At 32.8% G+C, this 18,399-nt stretch overlaps 3 protein-coding genes and 1 pseudogene across 4 annotated transcripts in view; all 4 read left to right on the plus strand.

Annotated features, from left to right (window-relative positions):
• Positions 1-18,399, plus strand: part of LOC144856524 (inhibitor of growth protein 3-like) — a 141,231-nt gene that overhangs the window by 69,955 nt on the left and 52,877 nt on the right. The gene's annotated exons all lie outside the window — the stretch shown is intronic.
• The window catches only part of LOC144855250 (protein artemis-like), a 61,749-nt gene that overhangs the window by 35,138 nt on the left and 8,212 nt on the right, over positions 1-18,399 (plus strand). The window lies entirely within an intron of this gene.
• Positions 1,848-9,749, plus strand: LOC144856147 (uncharacterized; annotated as a pseudogene).
• Positions 10,725-14,095, plus strand: LOC144856517 (uncharacterized). The gene has a single exon (XM_078714529.1). It carries the CDS (start codon positions 11,015-11,017, stop codon positions 12,635-12,637), a length of 1,623 nt encoding a protein of 540 aa, XP_078570655.1. The 5' UTR covers positions 10,725-11,014; the 3' UTR covers positions 12,638-14,095.

Here is an 18,399-nt window from a genome sequence, read left to right on the forward strand (position 1 = left end):
TACATAAAATACACTTGCACAATTTGAATGGATTTTCATGTAAAATGACCCAATTACAGATATCGTATCAGCCAATATGTCACTAAACCACTGGTAATCGTATATCAAATACTCTTTCAAATAAATTTGTCTGCGATGAAGTAAGTAATAACTTTGTAGTGCAAGGAATTATATATACAGTTTGTTACTGTATGATAGAAAAATTAAATTAAAATAAATTGATAAGTAACCTTAATTATTATTGAAGTTTACGTCTTCTAAAATCACTAATAGCACACTTGTAATAATTGATTTATTGGCTATAATCCGCAGATTTCCATTAATTAGTTGACGTTCTTGAAGGGCCAATGATTTATTAATATCATGTGATTTTAGTCACATGGGTATACACTTGTGTATGGATAACCTGAGGACCTGGACTTTCTGCTACATAGCACCGAATAAACTGTTTATATTAAGATGTAATTTTATAGCGACTGATTTTTCTCCTAAAATTTAAAATAAAAATACCCAAAATGCAATGCGTCGGTCAAACGTTAAAGATGCAATAGTAGTTGCCTGAAGGTCAACAGTGGTCAATTTACATAGCGATAACCGGTTTGGCGTGGATGACAATCAGTTAGGTGCTTTATCTGCCATTTATCCAGTAATAGACAATCTGTTATGTTTCCACTGCCAAGAATGGTTAGTTATTTTTTCTGCAAGTTTCAAAGACCCAAAATTATTCTGGTTTTTATCGCCAAGAATGTGGAAAAATTGGAGGATGGAGTGTTAGTACTGTACTAGGTTCAGGTCACGTGGAGGGAAGGAATTAATCTAGTATCAATCAAAAAAGAAAATCAAGTGGCTTTGGACTCGGGCTTTAATTTTAAGCTTGCAGCTGAATTAATTAAAATTGTGATGAGGCCTAGGAGGTGGGAAATATAAGACACCTGTCTAGGCCTGCAGCTGCGGTGATAACCAAGAATTAAGGTAAATAATGTGACATTAAATGGCATATTAAATAAAATATTTTTTCAGGGAGACAATATATTACGAATTAACTATATAATTTCAAAATAAAATTTAATGACAAAAAGAGAGATTGACGTTTCACAATAATAATTATGTGCACTAAGCACCAAAGTTGGTGACAGGAAATGCTACTGAGGGCTAATTAAGTAATAACAAAAGTATTATATATTATAATTATTATTGTTTTGTATTCACTTGATCTTGAAAATGGTTCTATGATGGTACCGAAACGTCGATCTCTCTTTTTGTCATTAAATTTTATATTGAAAAGACAATATATTTTAAAATATAGACTTGTTTTAATCAATTCCAGACCAATTTTAGTTGTAGATTTACAAAATATTTCTTTAAGATTTATTTTGTTCATGTTTCGAGTCTCATTTCCTAGTAAAAGTAAATGATTTTATCTATAATATTTCCAGACAGTTTTACATTTGAATCTTTTTAGGTGGTAAAAGGATATGAACTTGTAATCTGTTTTTCCGTTAACCTGTTGCGCTATTAAATTCAGTGTTATAAAATAAAAATTATAAATTTTCTAGGATTATGGGCCTCATGAATAATATGTAATCATACTGGTACTTATTTTATCTGAAAATTGTATAGTGGAAAAGCAAGTTGTTTAAACTCTGACTGGTGAACATGTGGTTTTCGATTTCACGTCATCACTTTATGTAATTAGTGCAAATTTCCTATCTCGGTATTACTAGTCCAATAGGGACTGAGAAACTCAGTATCATGTGTGAAAGCCTTCAACATTTCAGCCAGGATTATAATAGTTCAAATTCATTTTCTATCTCAATTTCATATTTAAATCATGGCTTATATAGTCATGATTTGACACAGGATTTATTTATATGCATCAAGTGAAGCATTTTTCAAATCATTTTTTATTTTATAGCTTGTTTATGAAACAGATTTGCAAGTTTCTTCAGGAGATTAAATAGGATAATACATCATTTATTTAGCATTTATTGCGGTTGTGGGTAGAGGACCCCGATTAATTGATGTACAACAACAGGAAGACGTCAAGGATTTTTATTGAGGCTGCTAGGCTACAAGTTTAAAGATATTGGGAGATTACTGATTTGTTGTAAAAACCTACAAAAAATTACTCTGAAAAAGAATAATTGCAAAATTTACTATGGGTGCACAAGTACAAACCTTCCTTTATTGGATTTTATTTACTATTCAACTGGTATCCTGTCAAAGATTGTCATTACCGAATGAATTTTTGAGCGGTAAGGATATTTGCGATACGTTTATGTCCGCATTGGGTAAAGTGTGCGACTGTAGCGGACGTTCATTACATCTTGTTCCTAGCTATGTTCCGGATGATTGCTTTATACTTGATTTAAGTGCTAATGAGATTAGTAACATAGAACGACATACATTTGTGCGATTCAAACAACTTGAAAAGCTATATTTAAATTCAAATATTATACAAGCAATTCATCCGCATGCTTTTGACGGCTTGAGTAATTTAACAGTTATTGATCTTGCTAATAATAAGTTACTTGAAATTCCACCACGTACATTTACTGATACCAGATACTTGCAAGTCCTGAACCTCACTCATAACAATCTTCGTGTTCCACCAACGATTGGACACTTAAACCGTCTACAGGAGTTGATCATATCCCACAATTCACTAAGATTCGTAACAAGTTCTGCTTGGACTGGTTTAATAGCCCTTAGAATTCTTAACATATCATCAAATCATTTGGTCAAGTTGTATGCAGATTCATTTAAAGGGCTTAGGTATGTAGTGACCCTTGACCTCAGTGACAACAGCCTAAACATCATTCAGAATAAGGCTTTTTCATCTTTGGTTCGATTGGAAGTTCTAAAGTTGAATAATAACCAATTGACAAACATTGATGAAAATGCATTTCTTGATTTGAGCATGATGACAAGATTAGATCTGCAAAACAATCAGCTGTTTTCTATTCCACTCAGCTTCCAGAATGGTTTTAGTAGTCTGAAACATTTAAATTTACAAGGAAACAAAATAGTTGAGATATCAATCAATTCATTCAAACATCTGTCCAACCTAAATGTCTTGAACTTAAATGATAATAGATTACAGATCGTTGCTGGTCGATCTTTCTTACTTTTGCCGCAACTAGTGATGCTTGATTTAAGAAATAACCAGATTGAAGTATTGCCTGCCGATGTTTTTATTGGACTTCGCACCCTGAAAGTATTAGATTTGCGTAATAATAGGTTGAAAAATGTCGGAAAAATTATGCATCCATTGTTTAACTTGGAAACTGTTCTGCTATCTGATAATATGATATCTTATATTCCAGTGGATACTTTTGATCAATGCGCACGCATAATTGAAATACGAATTGACCATAATAATTTGACTTATATTCCTGAAGGAATTGGACATTCTAAAACCGGTTCTCAGACATTAAAAGGATTATCATTAGCAGATAATCCGATAAAAGAGATTAGTGCCACCAGCTTTGGCAGATTCTCATCATTACAATTACTTCGTTTGAGTAACACTCAGTTAAAAAGTCTTCCAATTGATGCCTTTACTCAAATGCCACGATTACTTCAGTTATGGTTGGACGGAAACCAGTTGACAACGCTTCACAAAGGAATTCTTGGTTTTCTACCACGACTTACAGCAATCCACATCCAGGGAAACCTCTGGGATTGCCAGTGTGATCTTCATTATTTTTGGTCTTACATGGATTCAAGGGGTATCTCTAGTGGAATTGATGAAAAACCAGTTTGTCATTCTCCCCCAATTTTATCTGGTGTAACTTTGGAAGTGGCATTTGCTGTGAAAGAATGCTTGGAAGATAATGGTGCGTTTAGCGTAATGGAAATTGAAATTCTGATTCCAATCATTGTTGGTGCTATTGTGTTAATGTTCCTTATTGTTGCTTGCATATGCATAACTGCAGGACATAAGAATCCGATATATGCTAAGACTATTCCATCTGATGGCAATACAGCAAGAGCAATGTCTCTGCCTTCTTTTGCATCTTTGAACTCAATGTCAAGCTCATCACCGTTAACCCTGCCACCACGTAATGGAACCAATAGCACTCGCTACCATAACCATAGCAGTATATTCCATGAACGCAAGTTACATCGTACGACTCGGCCGAATCTTGACCGACAGGGCTCTTATTTGTCTATTAATGTACCCACCCCTGGGGGTGAGTATGCTAGTCCATATGCCCAGCCATACTCACAACCAAGAGACCATCCGAGCTGGTTCCAGGACTCTGACCAGAAAGAAGACATTTATTGAACATTTATTAGTACCGTACTGTATCTAGACATTCTATTTATTCTATTTCAACCTCTTGTATGGTGCAGAAAAAGATACATTACTCGTCGCAGCAATATGCATTGTCTGGATGATGAATTATTGTTTCTGCTTCCAAAAAAATATACTCCCTGTATATTTTTCACACTATATTTTGTGCTAGAAAAATCAGAGCTGTTACAAATTTAGACTTAATTTTTAATATTTATTTAATAAAATCCAGCTTTGTACTATAGTGTTTTCATATAATACAAAATATCAAATTATAATTATATAAGCATGCATAATATATGGTTGGTCATGTTTGAAACAATATTATCCATATTATAAGTGAGAGCCTTTGTATATTGTTCTTGTTCACTTGGAATATCTTCATTATTGGCTTGGTACTACAGTACATAAATACACAACATAAAAGGAATATAAAAATAAATAATATTAACTATAAATTGAATCAAAATTGAAATGTTTAAAAAAATGTAGTGTAATAACACAACATAAGGCGTACAAGTATGTAAAATCAACATGTTGAAAGAATGTTAATTTAATTTTTGTTTAAATTGATTTATAATAAAATTGGTTTTATATGTCACACACTTTCCTGTTTTTGACACATGTCTAATCTGGCAAAAAAAGCAACTAATGGATTATCTAATGTAGTTGCCAACATTCATTAATTGAACATCATTCTACAGCATCCTCAAAATACTATTAACAGACTTCTCAACTTGAAACATGCACTAGAGTATTTTGCAAAACACATCAAACCATAGAAATCGTCTATTATACAAATAATGAATGTTTATGAGTGTAATGGTACAAATAATGAATGTTTATGAGTGTAATGTACAAATAATGAATGTTTATGAGTGTAATGTACAAATAATGGCATGAGGTGAACGAGGCAACGCCGAGTTGATATTTAACCTTTCATCATTCACCCAGGGAAGAGCTAAATTACAATTTCTCTCTCTTCCCCGATTCACCATATGCCCCCTTTTCCTGTTATTATCTCCATTATCATTATGTTTTATTCCTGTAAATAGTTAATCTTTGTTGCAAGCAAGGCAAACTTGGCAAGGCAAGCTCAGTGTCCTTGCTAAAGGAATAATGTTTGCAATATCACAATAATCAAATTGACAGAAGGATTCAATCTCTAGACACAGTGGTCATTCACTGCATATTGTCCTTGTATATTTTGATTACATCATAGGTATTGTTTCAATGGTCAGTCAAGGCCTTAAGAATTTGTAAAGTCTATATTTAGATGCATCTTCAGACATCCTTTAGCAAGTTCATGGGGAGGGCAAATTCTATTCTGATGTACTGTATGTTGAATTTCAAGAAAAAGAAGATTAAGAGGAAAAGTTTATAAAGCCAGTATAACTGAGGTCTCACTGGCCACTTTGAGTTGACATGAAAGCATGGGTTTGCTGGTGCACTACATGGGAGTGTCATTGTCATTAATTTGGGTACTATTTCCCTAAAATGCGGGGCCTGTTGCTTAAACGCTCTACTCTTTTTGGTCCAAAATTAATTAAGATGACTCATTTCACCATTTTTATGCTTGCAATTGTGCCACAATATAATGATTTATTCTATATAACTTCCTGCAAACAATGTACTGTAGCAATGACAATACTAAGCCCACCAGTCTATACACTGCCATCATCTCAACTAATTACACTAGCTAATACAAGTTCCAAATGTATGCCAGAAAAGCATACCATCAAGGTAGATTACATCACTGCAGTTACACTTTACTACCGTTACAGAGAAACTGCACTGAACTTACTTTTGACAAATTAAGTCGCCCATTCACCACCCAATGGATAATTTTACCGACCGCTGCCTGCTCAGTAGTTCTCTGCACAGAGACTATGTTTAGGTTTGATAATCGCCAATAATTGTGGTGGATTGCTAATTATCTAGCTTGAGGCGTGATTTTGTGTTTAAGTTTGATGATATTGACAACCTCGGGTTGCGGCTGATTCATTGATTATGACTTGCAGAATGAAGTGATGATTGATGTTTATAGAAACAGAAAGCACTTTGTTCTGAGCGACAATAAACCAGTATTGAGTAGTTATGACGTCCTTTCTGATTATTTATTTTGTTTCTCAGGCGGATTTGTCATGATTATCATTTCATTTTTCATTTGGTCTGTCCATAACTGCTACTTCTAAGTTCCTGTATTATTCTTGTATAGGTGTCCATCTTAGCTGAACTGAAAAAGAAAAATGATGCAGATGGCTTGCTCAATATGAATTCAAATAGGGAAAAAAATCCAAATAAAATTAACTGATTTAAGATAAATAATAAAAGATTTTTCATACAAAGAGAATACAGGGATTATTGAATGTATTGCGAGAATAAATATGTTTAGCTTAAGTTAGAAAATTGTATTGATATGGATTAAGCAAGATTGGTCTATATCAATTAGGTCCAGAAAACATAAAGGGACTCTCAAAATTTCAAAATTACTTTACTGCAGTTATTGCAATACTTGCAGTAGAATAATATAAAACAAAAATCATTTAGAATAAAGACTATTAAACAAAATGCATCAATCATAAAATTCTAATTCCCCTAATTTGTAATCTTTGCTTTAAACCCATTATTCTTTGTGTTTAATAATAATAATTGTACATAATTTGTCTTTTTAACACATTTCTTAGAAGTTTTACTGTAACCATCCTTAATTTATGAATTATTTTCACATTCAAAAGGTCAGAATCATAGGAAATAACCGGAATGTAGGGTTGTTTGGTACAGGCAATAATATATAATATTGTGACGCCCTTTTTTACGACATAGGAAATTGTCAATAGGTGTACATCCTTATTGTTTTTTTAGATCAACCCATTACTTTAAAGGTATATTTATTTTAATTAAAACTAATACCATATTCTACAATATGCTTTTCAACTAAATCTTTATAGAAAAAAGTATCAAAATATTTTGTAACTTGTATTTGAAATCTCATGGATTTTGACAGATTAAATTATTTTTATTGTAGGATTAAACTTCTAATATTAATAGTGAAACTACCCATCTGTTTCCCATGTGTTTGGTATAGTAGTATTTTAAATTTCTGATACATCATTGTAATTTTTATATCAACATAAAATCCCAATTATTTCCTGAATAATCATATCTTTCTGCTTATATTGAGTGTTGTTGTCTTTATGAAAGCACTTCTTAAAAATCCACTAAATCAACAGTTGACAACAATGCCTTTCAAATATTACACTGTAAGACTTTTTGTCACATTCTTCATGTGGAAATTAGTAAAAGGACAGATCTCTAGGTCTTGTCACTTCACCAGTGGTTCTGGCTTTGTGATTTGCGATTGCAGTAACCAGGGAATGACCGAAATTACAGAACCACTTAGAGCAGACGTTACTGTGCTTATACTGCGAAACAACAGTTTACAAGCAATTTCATCTCAAGTTTTTCGGTATTCTACTCAACTAATTGAATTGGACATCTCTCAAAACCAACTAATAACTATAGAACAAAATGCATTTTCAAATCTGCCAGCATTACGCCACTTAAATTTGTCTACAAATAAACTAACGAGTTTGGACTCTTCAGTCTTGCGAAGCTTGCAACAACTTAGTGTATTGGCGCTTAATGACAACCAGTTACTTGAGATTCCTATTTTGAATGATTTGCGGAACTTACAAACTCTTCTACTTCAAGAAAATGCAATAAAAGACATTTCTTCTTCAAACTTTAAAGATTTTGAAAACTTTACGATATCTTGATGTTTCTCAGAATCAAATACACACAATTGAATTTCAGGGTTTTGCTGATTTGAATAATTTGCTTCATTTAAATCTAAGTTCTAACCAGCTCCGAGAACTTAAACCATTATTATTTCAGAGCCAAGTCAATCTTGAGAACTTAGATCTTTCATATAATTATTTAACAAGTTTTAATTTGTCAATATTCAATGGACTTGCTAATCCAAAAATTAGTACACTTAATCTTACAAGGAATGCATTAAGTTCACTTCCTACAGAACTGTTCACAGAACTAGAAGCAGTGAGAGACTTACAGGTTGCTGACAACAATATACAAGTTTGGAAAAAGTCTTTCTTTCGTTCAGCTAATGTATTAGAAGTTCTGAATTTGGCTGGGAATAGTATAGCTAATTTGGATGAAAGTATGTTTAGCAGGCAAGCAAAACTTCGCATTTTGGATCTTTCCAGAAACCGGATAGAGGATATTAAAAGATCTCTATTAGATATTGATCTCCTAGAACGTCTTGACTTGAGTAAGAACAACATTAAGATGCTACCAATGAATATACTTTCAGGACCTTTGCAGCTAAGAGAGATTCTGTTGTCTGAAAACATATTGGATTCCACTCCAGCATTTTCAGAATATCGACTTTTAGAAGTAATTAAGCTGAATGGGAATAGGATATCTAGAGTGGACAAGAATGATTATTTACAGCTGAGAATGTTAACAGAACTTGATTTGAGTGTTAATTATATACAAGAAGTTGATGCGAATGCATTTGTACAAGCTACAAGGCTCACCTCTCTTAATTTACAGGAAAACAAACTAAGAACTTTACAAGCGGGAATTTTCATGAACCATCAAACACTGATGACCCTTGACCTCAGAAAAAATCCATGGCAGTGTGATTGCACATTGTTTGAATTTCTTCGTTCTATTCCAAACATGGTTCAAATTTTAGCTTCGTCAGAGGTCACTTGCCAAACGCCACCTGAATTATTAGGCGAGCCGATTGAAACTGCGACTGTGTGTAGAGATCCAGTTACAGGGGATAAGCAGCAAAAGAATAGAAGAATAGTAGCTGTTAGTGTCGTTATTCCCATTGTTTTTGTCATCTTTGTAATTATCTTTGCCCGTTACATAGTTAAAAGGAAAATTGCAAATTATCCTCTCACACCTGCGCCTCGACAATCAACGACGGATCCGTCACCGACTCAACAAGCATCACCAAATTTAACAAGAACTCTACCTATACCTCCTAATGCTAATTCTAATGAGGCATCAATTCCTTATTATCTGAGCTTTGGTACATTAAGACCAGAGTACGCAAACCAGTATGACACAATTGACTCAAAAATTCAAAATCGGAGAATTAACAATTTTCAAGAAAACATTGGCACTGACGGTTATTTATCACCAAGCGCGATAGAACAATCAACTTATGCTCCGATGGCAAATATATATTTGAAACCAATAACGGTTCCAGACAATAAAAAAACTGCTACGATGACCAAAGAAATGCCCGATATCGAAGGAAATTATCTCAGCCAAATATTTTAATTTTAAAGTAGTTATAATATTGAGCAGCCACCTCACAAATGGACATCTGCCCTAACGGCTACATATTTAATAGCCTGTGTTTCTGTGTTTTCCTATTGTTGCATTTGGTACTGACCAGCACCTCCCAGATTTTTTTAATGATAAATATTTACCTTGCATAAATGGCCGCCTATAATCCCTATTCAGGGGATATTGCCATTAAGGACACACTAATATCGCAAGTGTCCTCAATAACGTTCTGTGTAACCCTCAAACTAATGTCCAATCTGAAATTTCAAATGCTAAATGTTTCTAAGGGAAAATATCTCTCAAAAAAGCTTGTGCGTGGTTGATTACCTAAAAAACTTACTAAACAATCATAAAACAGATGTATATACTTATTATATATTATTAGATAATGTAAATATTAGTAGTTGATTATTATAAAGTAAATTAATTTTTTTTTGTAATTTAATAACTTTATCAAGATAATTTTTGCCCAGTTTAATAAAGATGATCAATAATAATCATATTTGTGTTATGTGTTTGTTTTATACTAAAATGAATAAGATTGAGTATTGTTTATATTACTGTACTTCCAGAGAACTGGAAAAGTTCTGGGAGGAACAATAAGATGAAACTGAAATGAATTTTTTATGTGAAAATCGCAATAATTTGTGACGTCTTTTTCAACATGTTTTATGTCCATCTACCTGTCTAGCCAGTTACACATCAACACCGCAAGCTGTCATGCATGTTTTTGAATACCTACACTTCCTGTTTTTATTCATTTTTACATCACAAATTGTCTCTTCCATTTACAATGAATCATATTTATTATGCAATGTTACAATAATAGATAGTTAGTATTACCCATTTATGCAATTAGTTCTATTCAATATTTTTAAGATTTCCTACATACAAAGTATCAAGTACCGTAAAACAAGCTTCTTTTTTGTTTTACCTGATTCAATATTTTCACTAAAATAGATACATGGAAATAGTCATATCCCAAATCTATTGTTGTTAATCTCTGCTTGTTCAATCAAGTTGTTTCTAGTAAGCCCCTTGGGTAAAATTCCTCCACTGAAGTAGGCTCTTGATCGGTGTATCTTCCTTGGGTAGATCTTCAGGAAAACGGGTCATGTTTAGTCATACTGAAGGTGTCTATGCTTTTATCAGTTAAGTCTATTGTCTATCTTATATGATTAACTTCAGATGTATATTAAGATTTCATTCTTCTTCTGAAATTAGCAGAGTTGACACGTACCATATATGGTTTTCAGATATTTATGAGTTTTACTATCATCTGTAAAAGCTGCATTACACTGAAAATGGATAATGTAGACATTGTTGAAATGAAAATGGAATGTGAAAAATCACTGTAATTTGACATTGTAGCAAGATTACTGAAAGATGTCTACTTATCAAGTCACCATGTGGAAACTAGTTATTGCGTGTCTAGCTTGGATAGTTACTGTTGTAATCTCACAGTCAACCACTACACAATGTGATGCCTACAGTAACCTCTCAGGAACATATTACAACTGCTCTTCGCGAGGATATAGGTCTGTTCCCATGAATATCCCATACAAGGCAGAGATTGTCATACTTAAAAATAACTTTATAAAACAGGTTCGTTCAAATTCATTTGTAACTTTGACTAATCTTCATTCATTAGATCTTTCCAATAATCGTATCAATACAATTCAGATTAGTGCGTTTCTAGGCCTGAATAATTTACAGATGTTGAACCTGTCCGGTAACAATCTTGTTTTTCTAATGCCTGAATTGTTCCGCCCTGTGCGAAGTCTGGAAACTCTGATATTATCGCACAACAGGATTGAGAATATCCAAGCAGAGTTATTGAAAGATCTCGTCCAGTTGACCACATTAGATCTGTCGAACAACCGGATAAAAGTAATACATGATAACACGTTCTATGATCTCGTCCACTTGCAAGAACTCTATTTGCAATCAAATAGTATTTCAACCTTAACGGACAAGACTCTTAACGGCTTATTGGACTTGGAGTTGCTATACTTGACTCGAAATAAACTTGTCTCAATTTCATCTGAGTTTAAAGAGCTTACACGACTTAAATTTCTGGATCTTGGAAACAACTTTATAACAACCATTGATAAAGATGCATTTGGTAACTTTGGTCGCCTTACTGAACTTGGACTTGAGAATAATAATTTATCATCTGTTCCTAAAGCTGTTGGCAAGTCGGCATCTTTACAGTTAACGCTGAGAGAGCTTTATCTCGGTAATAATCCAATTCGCGAAATATCTGGTTCTTCATTTGGCAGGTTCACATACCTTGAGGATTTACAATTAGACCACATGAAACTTTCTGAATTGAGCCTCGATGCATTTAAAGGAATGCCGAAACTCAGACACCTGTGGCTTAACAGCAACAAGTTGAAAACCATTCAGAAGGAATCCATCATTCCTTTAAGGCATTTATTAAAGTTGTATTTAGACGAGAATTATTGGAATTGTGACTGCAGCTTATTTGGTTTACTTCAATATCTTGACCAACATCCAGAACTAGCAACGGAAAAGGTCATTCCATGTCACACGCCACTAGTACGTGTTGGAGAACCAATTACAAAAGTTCTTGAGTTGTCTTGCGATTTAGAAAGTGAAAATTTCTTTTCCAGGTCATCATCAGAAACACCAAAAGAGATGACAAAAAAAGATGCGCTTTTAGTTGCCATACCTACAACTTTTGTAATGACCATTATGCTGTTAGCGGTTTTGTGTTTGACGACTTTGTCTGCGAAAAAATGGTTGCAATCATCTGTGAAAAATAAGCAACTTAGCGGGCAACCTCAGCTGAGACGTTATAACCACCAAAGACACCAAAGACCCCAAAGAGAACATTCTAAAAACTATGGAATTGAAGTGCAGGCTTATGCCACTCTTGAGCCACCTGAACCAAGTCCTTTGCCAACTAGGAAGACTCTCCAGCCCTATGCCTATGCCTATATTGACAAACGGGGTAGTATGCAAGCAACTGTTAACTTACATTAAACTGGTTGTGAGTCTATAATGAGATACCAACTATTATATGCTACTCAAGGAGAACTGGTAATATTCTTGTGAAAGGTATGTTTAGATGGACAGCTGGCGACTGTGTTTTACGGTGTGATGGGTGAACATTTTGCAATGAAACCTTTATGACTCCACTGTCATTTTAATCATTCTAGATATGTCACATTTAATATGTATTGCCATGGGTAATTTATTTTTGTTGAATGTGGCAAGAAATAAATTGCAGTTTATATAAAATAACTTGCTCAGCATTTTTGGAAGTAAATTATGGTGATTTTGTTACACATATTAAAACTCTTTATTACGTTCGCTAAAGATGTTATAAAATTTATTGGTCTGTTTGTTAGCAAGATTTTACCTTACACTATGGAAAAATCTATCAAAGTTTGTAGATGCAATCAATAGTTTTACCTGTGATTTCCTAAAATCATACTTTTTAATTTCTTTACAACCAGTCATCATAAATTCATCATGTTTATTTTTTTACTAATTAGTATGTAGTGTTATGTATGTCTCTTGGGTTTGCAGGGAATATATACGTAGAGTCTATACATTTTTATTGGATCAGAATCGAGATTTAGGATCCATTCCCTGGCGGAGGTCGCGGTGGTTTAGTTAAATTGATTGATGACCAGAATTAATTTTATGCCCTTGAAATGAATTTACCGTTCTACATCGATTTTGTTCATTGTTCTTGTCTAAAAACTTATCTTCAAATTATTTTTACATTAAATATTTTACCTCTTTTAACATATACTGTATTTGAAACTTATTTACTGTATGATTAATAATAATATATTATACCATACTGATAATGATATTTGTTGATAATTTTGTAAATAAATTAATTGTATAAACTGCTCACTCATTGCAAGTAAAATAAAAATATTTCAAGGTTTCTTTATTCTAATTTTAAAATCTTGTTTTATTTAGTTTTATTATTAAAATTCTTAATTACAACTGCTAATTACTTGTAAAATTGGTACAACACATATTCTATCTTTGTTGTAGCTTTCACCAGCATCATGTGGCATGGATCTTAATAACATGGCTTTTGGTCCTTTTTACATAGTAAGTTCTATATTATGTTTTGGACATATGATATGGTTTTATGCTTTCATACAGCTTTATTTAATAAATTTGAGAATGTATGTGTTTTTTTGTATACTTTAAATCAGGAAAATATTTCTTATTAATAATAAATGTTTATAAAATTGACAATAGAAAGAAAACAGTTTGTAATGGTGTGTTTACTATTTCAAATTATTTCCTTTAATTTCTCCATAATTCTTTGTAAACGTTGACTCAACTCGTTGTCTTGACTCAAATTCTATGATAATGACACAGATTACAGATTACATGACAGTACAGTGTTGTTAAAAACAAAAGTTTCATTAAATATTGTAGTTTGATTTCTATGTTTTGTAAGTTTATCATGTCTGCCGAAATGATTAAAATAAATAAAATAAAATGATTTACCCTGAGATTTTATAGTAAATTCTCTTGTTGTTTGATCGTACATTTACTTCAGTAGAACTCAAGCACAATATTGCAAACAAGAGGCCTAGAGATTAGCGTGCATAACTTGATCCTCGACAAATAAAGAACTTATTGCCTACAGTACTTGTACCAGATTTTATAATTTTCGGTGTTACGATTCACCTCTTAAAAATAAAATTTAAAAAAAACAAATGCTTCCCTTAAAAAAAATGCAATGCCCCTGGGGTGTTTATTACAGTCTACGGTAATACTAAACTGCCTTTTTTTTAAATCAAAGTTTTTAGATGTAGTAATTCCTTTCATTTCATTAATTTTTTTTCATTTATTTATTCAAAAATGTCATGGGACTCCAAAAGCAACAGAGTCACTATAACATGATATATCTGGGGCTTCTTCCTTTCATCCATGTCAAATCTCTCAGTGAGTTTGATTTACCAGCCTTTGTGAGACTGATACAGACATTCAAAAGTTTGATTTTGAAATTGGTGGAATTATTAATTATTATTTTTTTAATTAACTATTATTTCATTCCATCAAAACTAGTTTTTACAACATGTGTGAATATGTTAGTGGTAGAGTACGAATATCTTGGAGGGAGACCTTGTTACCTTTTGTTCGTGTGGGAATTGGGTATTATAGTCAGGTGGCTTAGCGACTAAAACGTTACACGGTGGACAAAAGCACCAAATTTGGCATGAGGCTTCTTTTAGGCGTACTAATTGATTTTTGCCTAGGAGCCACCCGATCAGCTTCCGATTTTCCAAGATGGCGGCCAAAATCCAAAATGGCTGCCAGTAAATTGGTATATCGTATATCTCTGGCTGTAAAAGTTACAAATAGACAAATAATGTACTGAATCGAGAATTTCTGAGGTCAGTAAAACCGATTCAGGAAATATTATATAAAGTGAGTTCCAAGATGGCGCCCAAAAATAAAAATGGTAGCCATTGAAATTGAAATACATATAATCGTATACAAAGTCACAAATAGCCCATTCCTAATGTATTTTAGTCTACAAATCAGAAGGAAAGTGCAAGCATTGCATTTTATGAATTTTTTAACCATGCTAGTTATAAAAACCCATGTTATCAAATTTCTAAAGTTTTTCCTTGACCTTTGACCTCAATTTGAATATTTTAATCCAATTGAAAACAAAATAACCATATCTCCGCAACGCTTACATTAAATTAAATAATTTTAGTGTCAAATTATTTGGAAGATGCATATTAATATTCGTCCTAATGGAAACATTTGTCAAAAAATGACCGGATGTATGATTTTTGGTATTTTTGACCTTTGACCTACATGTCATATAACTTGGTAACTAACAGTTGGACAAACCTTAAATAGGTCTCAAATTAATCACAAGATGGATGTTTCTATTCAGTCTAATACAAACTTTTCCAAGAAAATTACCCAGATTCTTGTTATTGACCTTTGACCTGTACTGGTAGTACACATTTCTATATCTCGAAAACTAGTGGTCGTAAAAGTTTTTTTATGAGAAATTGTTGGAAAAATATATATTTATATGTTTTAATATAAAACAGATTCTATGAAAATGTAAAAGAATCCTATTTATGATAACTAAATTTGTAATTTGTTAACATCCAATAGTATTTGTTATGTATTAAAATGTGTTATATTTGCTGATTTTATGCACTTAACGTAAATTTATCTGAACTATGGATATTTAATGTAAAATTTGTTTTCTTAATATAAAGAAAATGTAATTATCTATCAAATAAGACCATTTAAAAAATATTCTGACAAAAACTTAGTTAGTTACAGGTAAAAAAGTGTACTTTTACTTATGTGAACAGCGCCCTCAATCTTTATTTTCCCAAAAATACCACATTTTATGTGGTTTCAGAAACTGAACTGGTTATAACTTTTTTTTATAGATTTTTTTACAGTTACTTGTAATTTACATACCACCTCTACCATTTACTACAGCTACTTCATTTACATATTACGTCTGCCGTCCACAGATACTGTATGTGATTTCCTAGTTTACTGGCAGCCATTTTGGATTTTTCCACCATCTTTGCAACGAGTGGCCTATATTATGTACCATGTCTAAAATATGTTTCAATGACCATGATTAGGCCTACTCCATGTTTTCCAACTTCGTTTGATACCTATATGCGATTTCTGCAACCAGAATGATATTCCAGTTTAGGCTACTGGCAGCCATGTTGGATTTTGGCCACCATTTTAACAACAAATGACCCATGTCATGCAACATGTCTAAAATATGTTTCAATGACCATGAATACTTATGTTTTGATAGTTCATTTGCCTATATGTGACTTCTGCAACAAATGAAATGTGATTTTCCAATTTATTGGCGGCCATTTTGGATTTTGGCCGCCATCTTGAAAAATAAATTACGACCAGAGTGGCTCCTAGGCAAAAATCAATTGGTAGGTCCCAACGAAGCTCCATGCCAAATTTGGCGCTTTTGTCCACCGTGTAACGATTTTCTCATTTTTTGTTGTTAAGCCACCTGACTATTAATGAGTACTGTATTACTATATACAGTAATGTTTTCATATTTTATTTAAAGTATACATTACTATTTTACTGAAGTGAACCAATACGGAGTGTTTATTATTAACAAACAGGATTTTATTGCCATTATTTTTCCTTTATCATTTCCCTTTGTACTTTCTATTATCTAGATGGCTGTTGAAAAAAATACCATTTCATTATTGTTCTACACAAAGAATGTACTGTACATTATTAATATTAATATCGTTATTAAGATTTTGTGTTGTTTCGAATCGGGATCGTTGGAATAATCATGAGCTCTGTACTGTATACCTTACTCTTGTTTATTTTTCTATGTGTTGCTTTCAAGAAAACGGATAGTGTTATTATAAAAGGGACTGTACGCATAGAAGTGTTTGACAAATGTCCTCAACATGTTGGTGATTATATTGAAAATTTCTGTTTTGACAACAACAAACAATTTTCTGATCCTGTACAACCTGTAGGAAAGAATTTTACATTTGTATTGAGAACAGCAAGTTTTCTTATCCGAATGAAAGGAGTTATGTGTGAAGAGTGCATTGAAATTATTGCTAATAGTTTACTTGTCTTAAAATGTGAATTGACAAACAACATGTGCTTATACACAGCTTTAGATAAATTTGTAGAAAGTGTAATGGAGGAATATTTTGGAGGAAAAGGATTTCATTCATGCTTTCCAAAAGAGTTAAATAGTACCATAAATATTGGTAATTCCTTTTGTGAAAATGATGTACCAGGGCTTATGGAAATTATGAAACGCGAACCAGAATGTGAAAATCAAACTAAAGACTTGATAGTAATGCTTCTTGCTGTTGCTCTTGTCGTTTGTTTCGTCTTTTTTACAATTGCAATTTGTGGAATTTATAAACGCGGTCAAAGAATGATGGTGGAGCTTCAAAAGGACACGCAGCATAGATCTCGACTTCAGTTAAGTTCATCAGTATCAACAGTGAACATGAATCCTGTAAGAGATGGTACTCCAGAAGGGTCTGATGTAGAAGATGGCGATGACACCATACCAGATGTTGTTAACCCACTGTCTCGCAAACCGACAAACTTCCCAATGGTGGAAAATCCTTTGAACAGAGGAAATCGAAATACTTCACTTGACAGCGGAGGTTATGCTGTTCCCGATATGGTCAATGAAGCGCATCTTTACACCGACCTTACAAAACGGGATACTTTAATTGAGGATAATGAAGGTTATGTTTTACCAGATCAACAGTTCCAACTAAAAGATACTGTAAATGACTACTTAACTGTTTATACACCAGAATGTTAAGCATATTGTGTTTATGATAATTAACTTGAAATCTGAGCAATAAGCAGGATCGACAGAATAATAGTAGACCAAAAAAATATGGAGAACCGCATTTAGGATGGACAACATGAGATTGATATTGAGTGTTTTTCAAGTTGTAATGTAGGTTCCAAAAGAGTGATTCAGTTTAATATTGGTAAAAAGATAAACATTTGGCACACATGACATGTCATACTAAACTTGAGTTTGAATCACCATCTTTGTCACCATGTTTTGTCACCAAGAACTTTAAGGCATAATTATCCGGTTGATTAGTTTTAGTCTCATGTGATTGGCTACTCCCTCAAAATGTTATGTATTTGGATACTTTGGAAAAAAAGATTTAATCTTCAATCGTTAATTCTGTATTTTATCTAATATATCAGGAAAAACTATATTCGGAGAG

Source organism: Antedon bifida, chromosome 11, assembly GCF_963402885.1.
Source record: "Antedon bifida chromosome 11, ecAntBifi1.1, whole genome shotgun sequence".
In the NCBI taxonomy this organism is placed as follows: domain Eukaryota; kingdom Metazoa; phylum Echinodermata; class Crinoidea; order Comatulida; family Antedonidae; genus Antedon; species Antedon bifida.

Bases quoted from the DNA above. Each gene is read 5' to 3' on its own strand.
- LOC144856517 (XM_078714529.1), top strand. From the start codon at position 11,015: ATGTCTACTTATCAAGTCACCATGTGGAAACTAGTTATTGCGTGTCTA.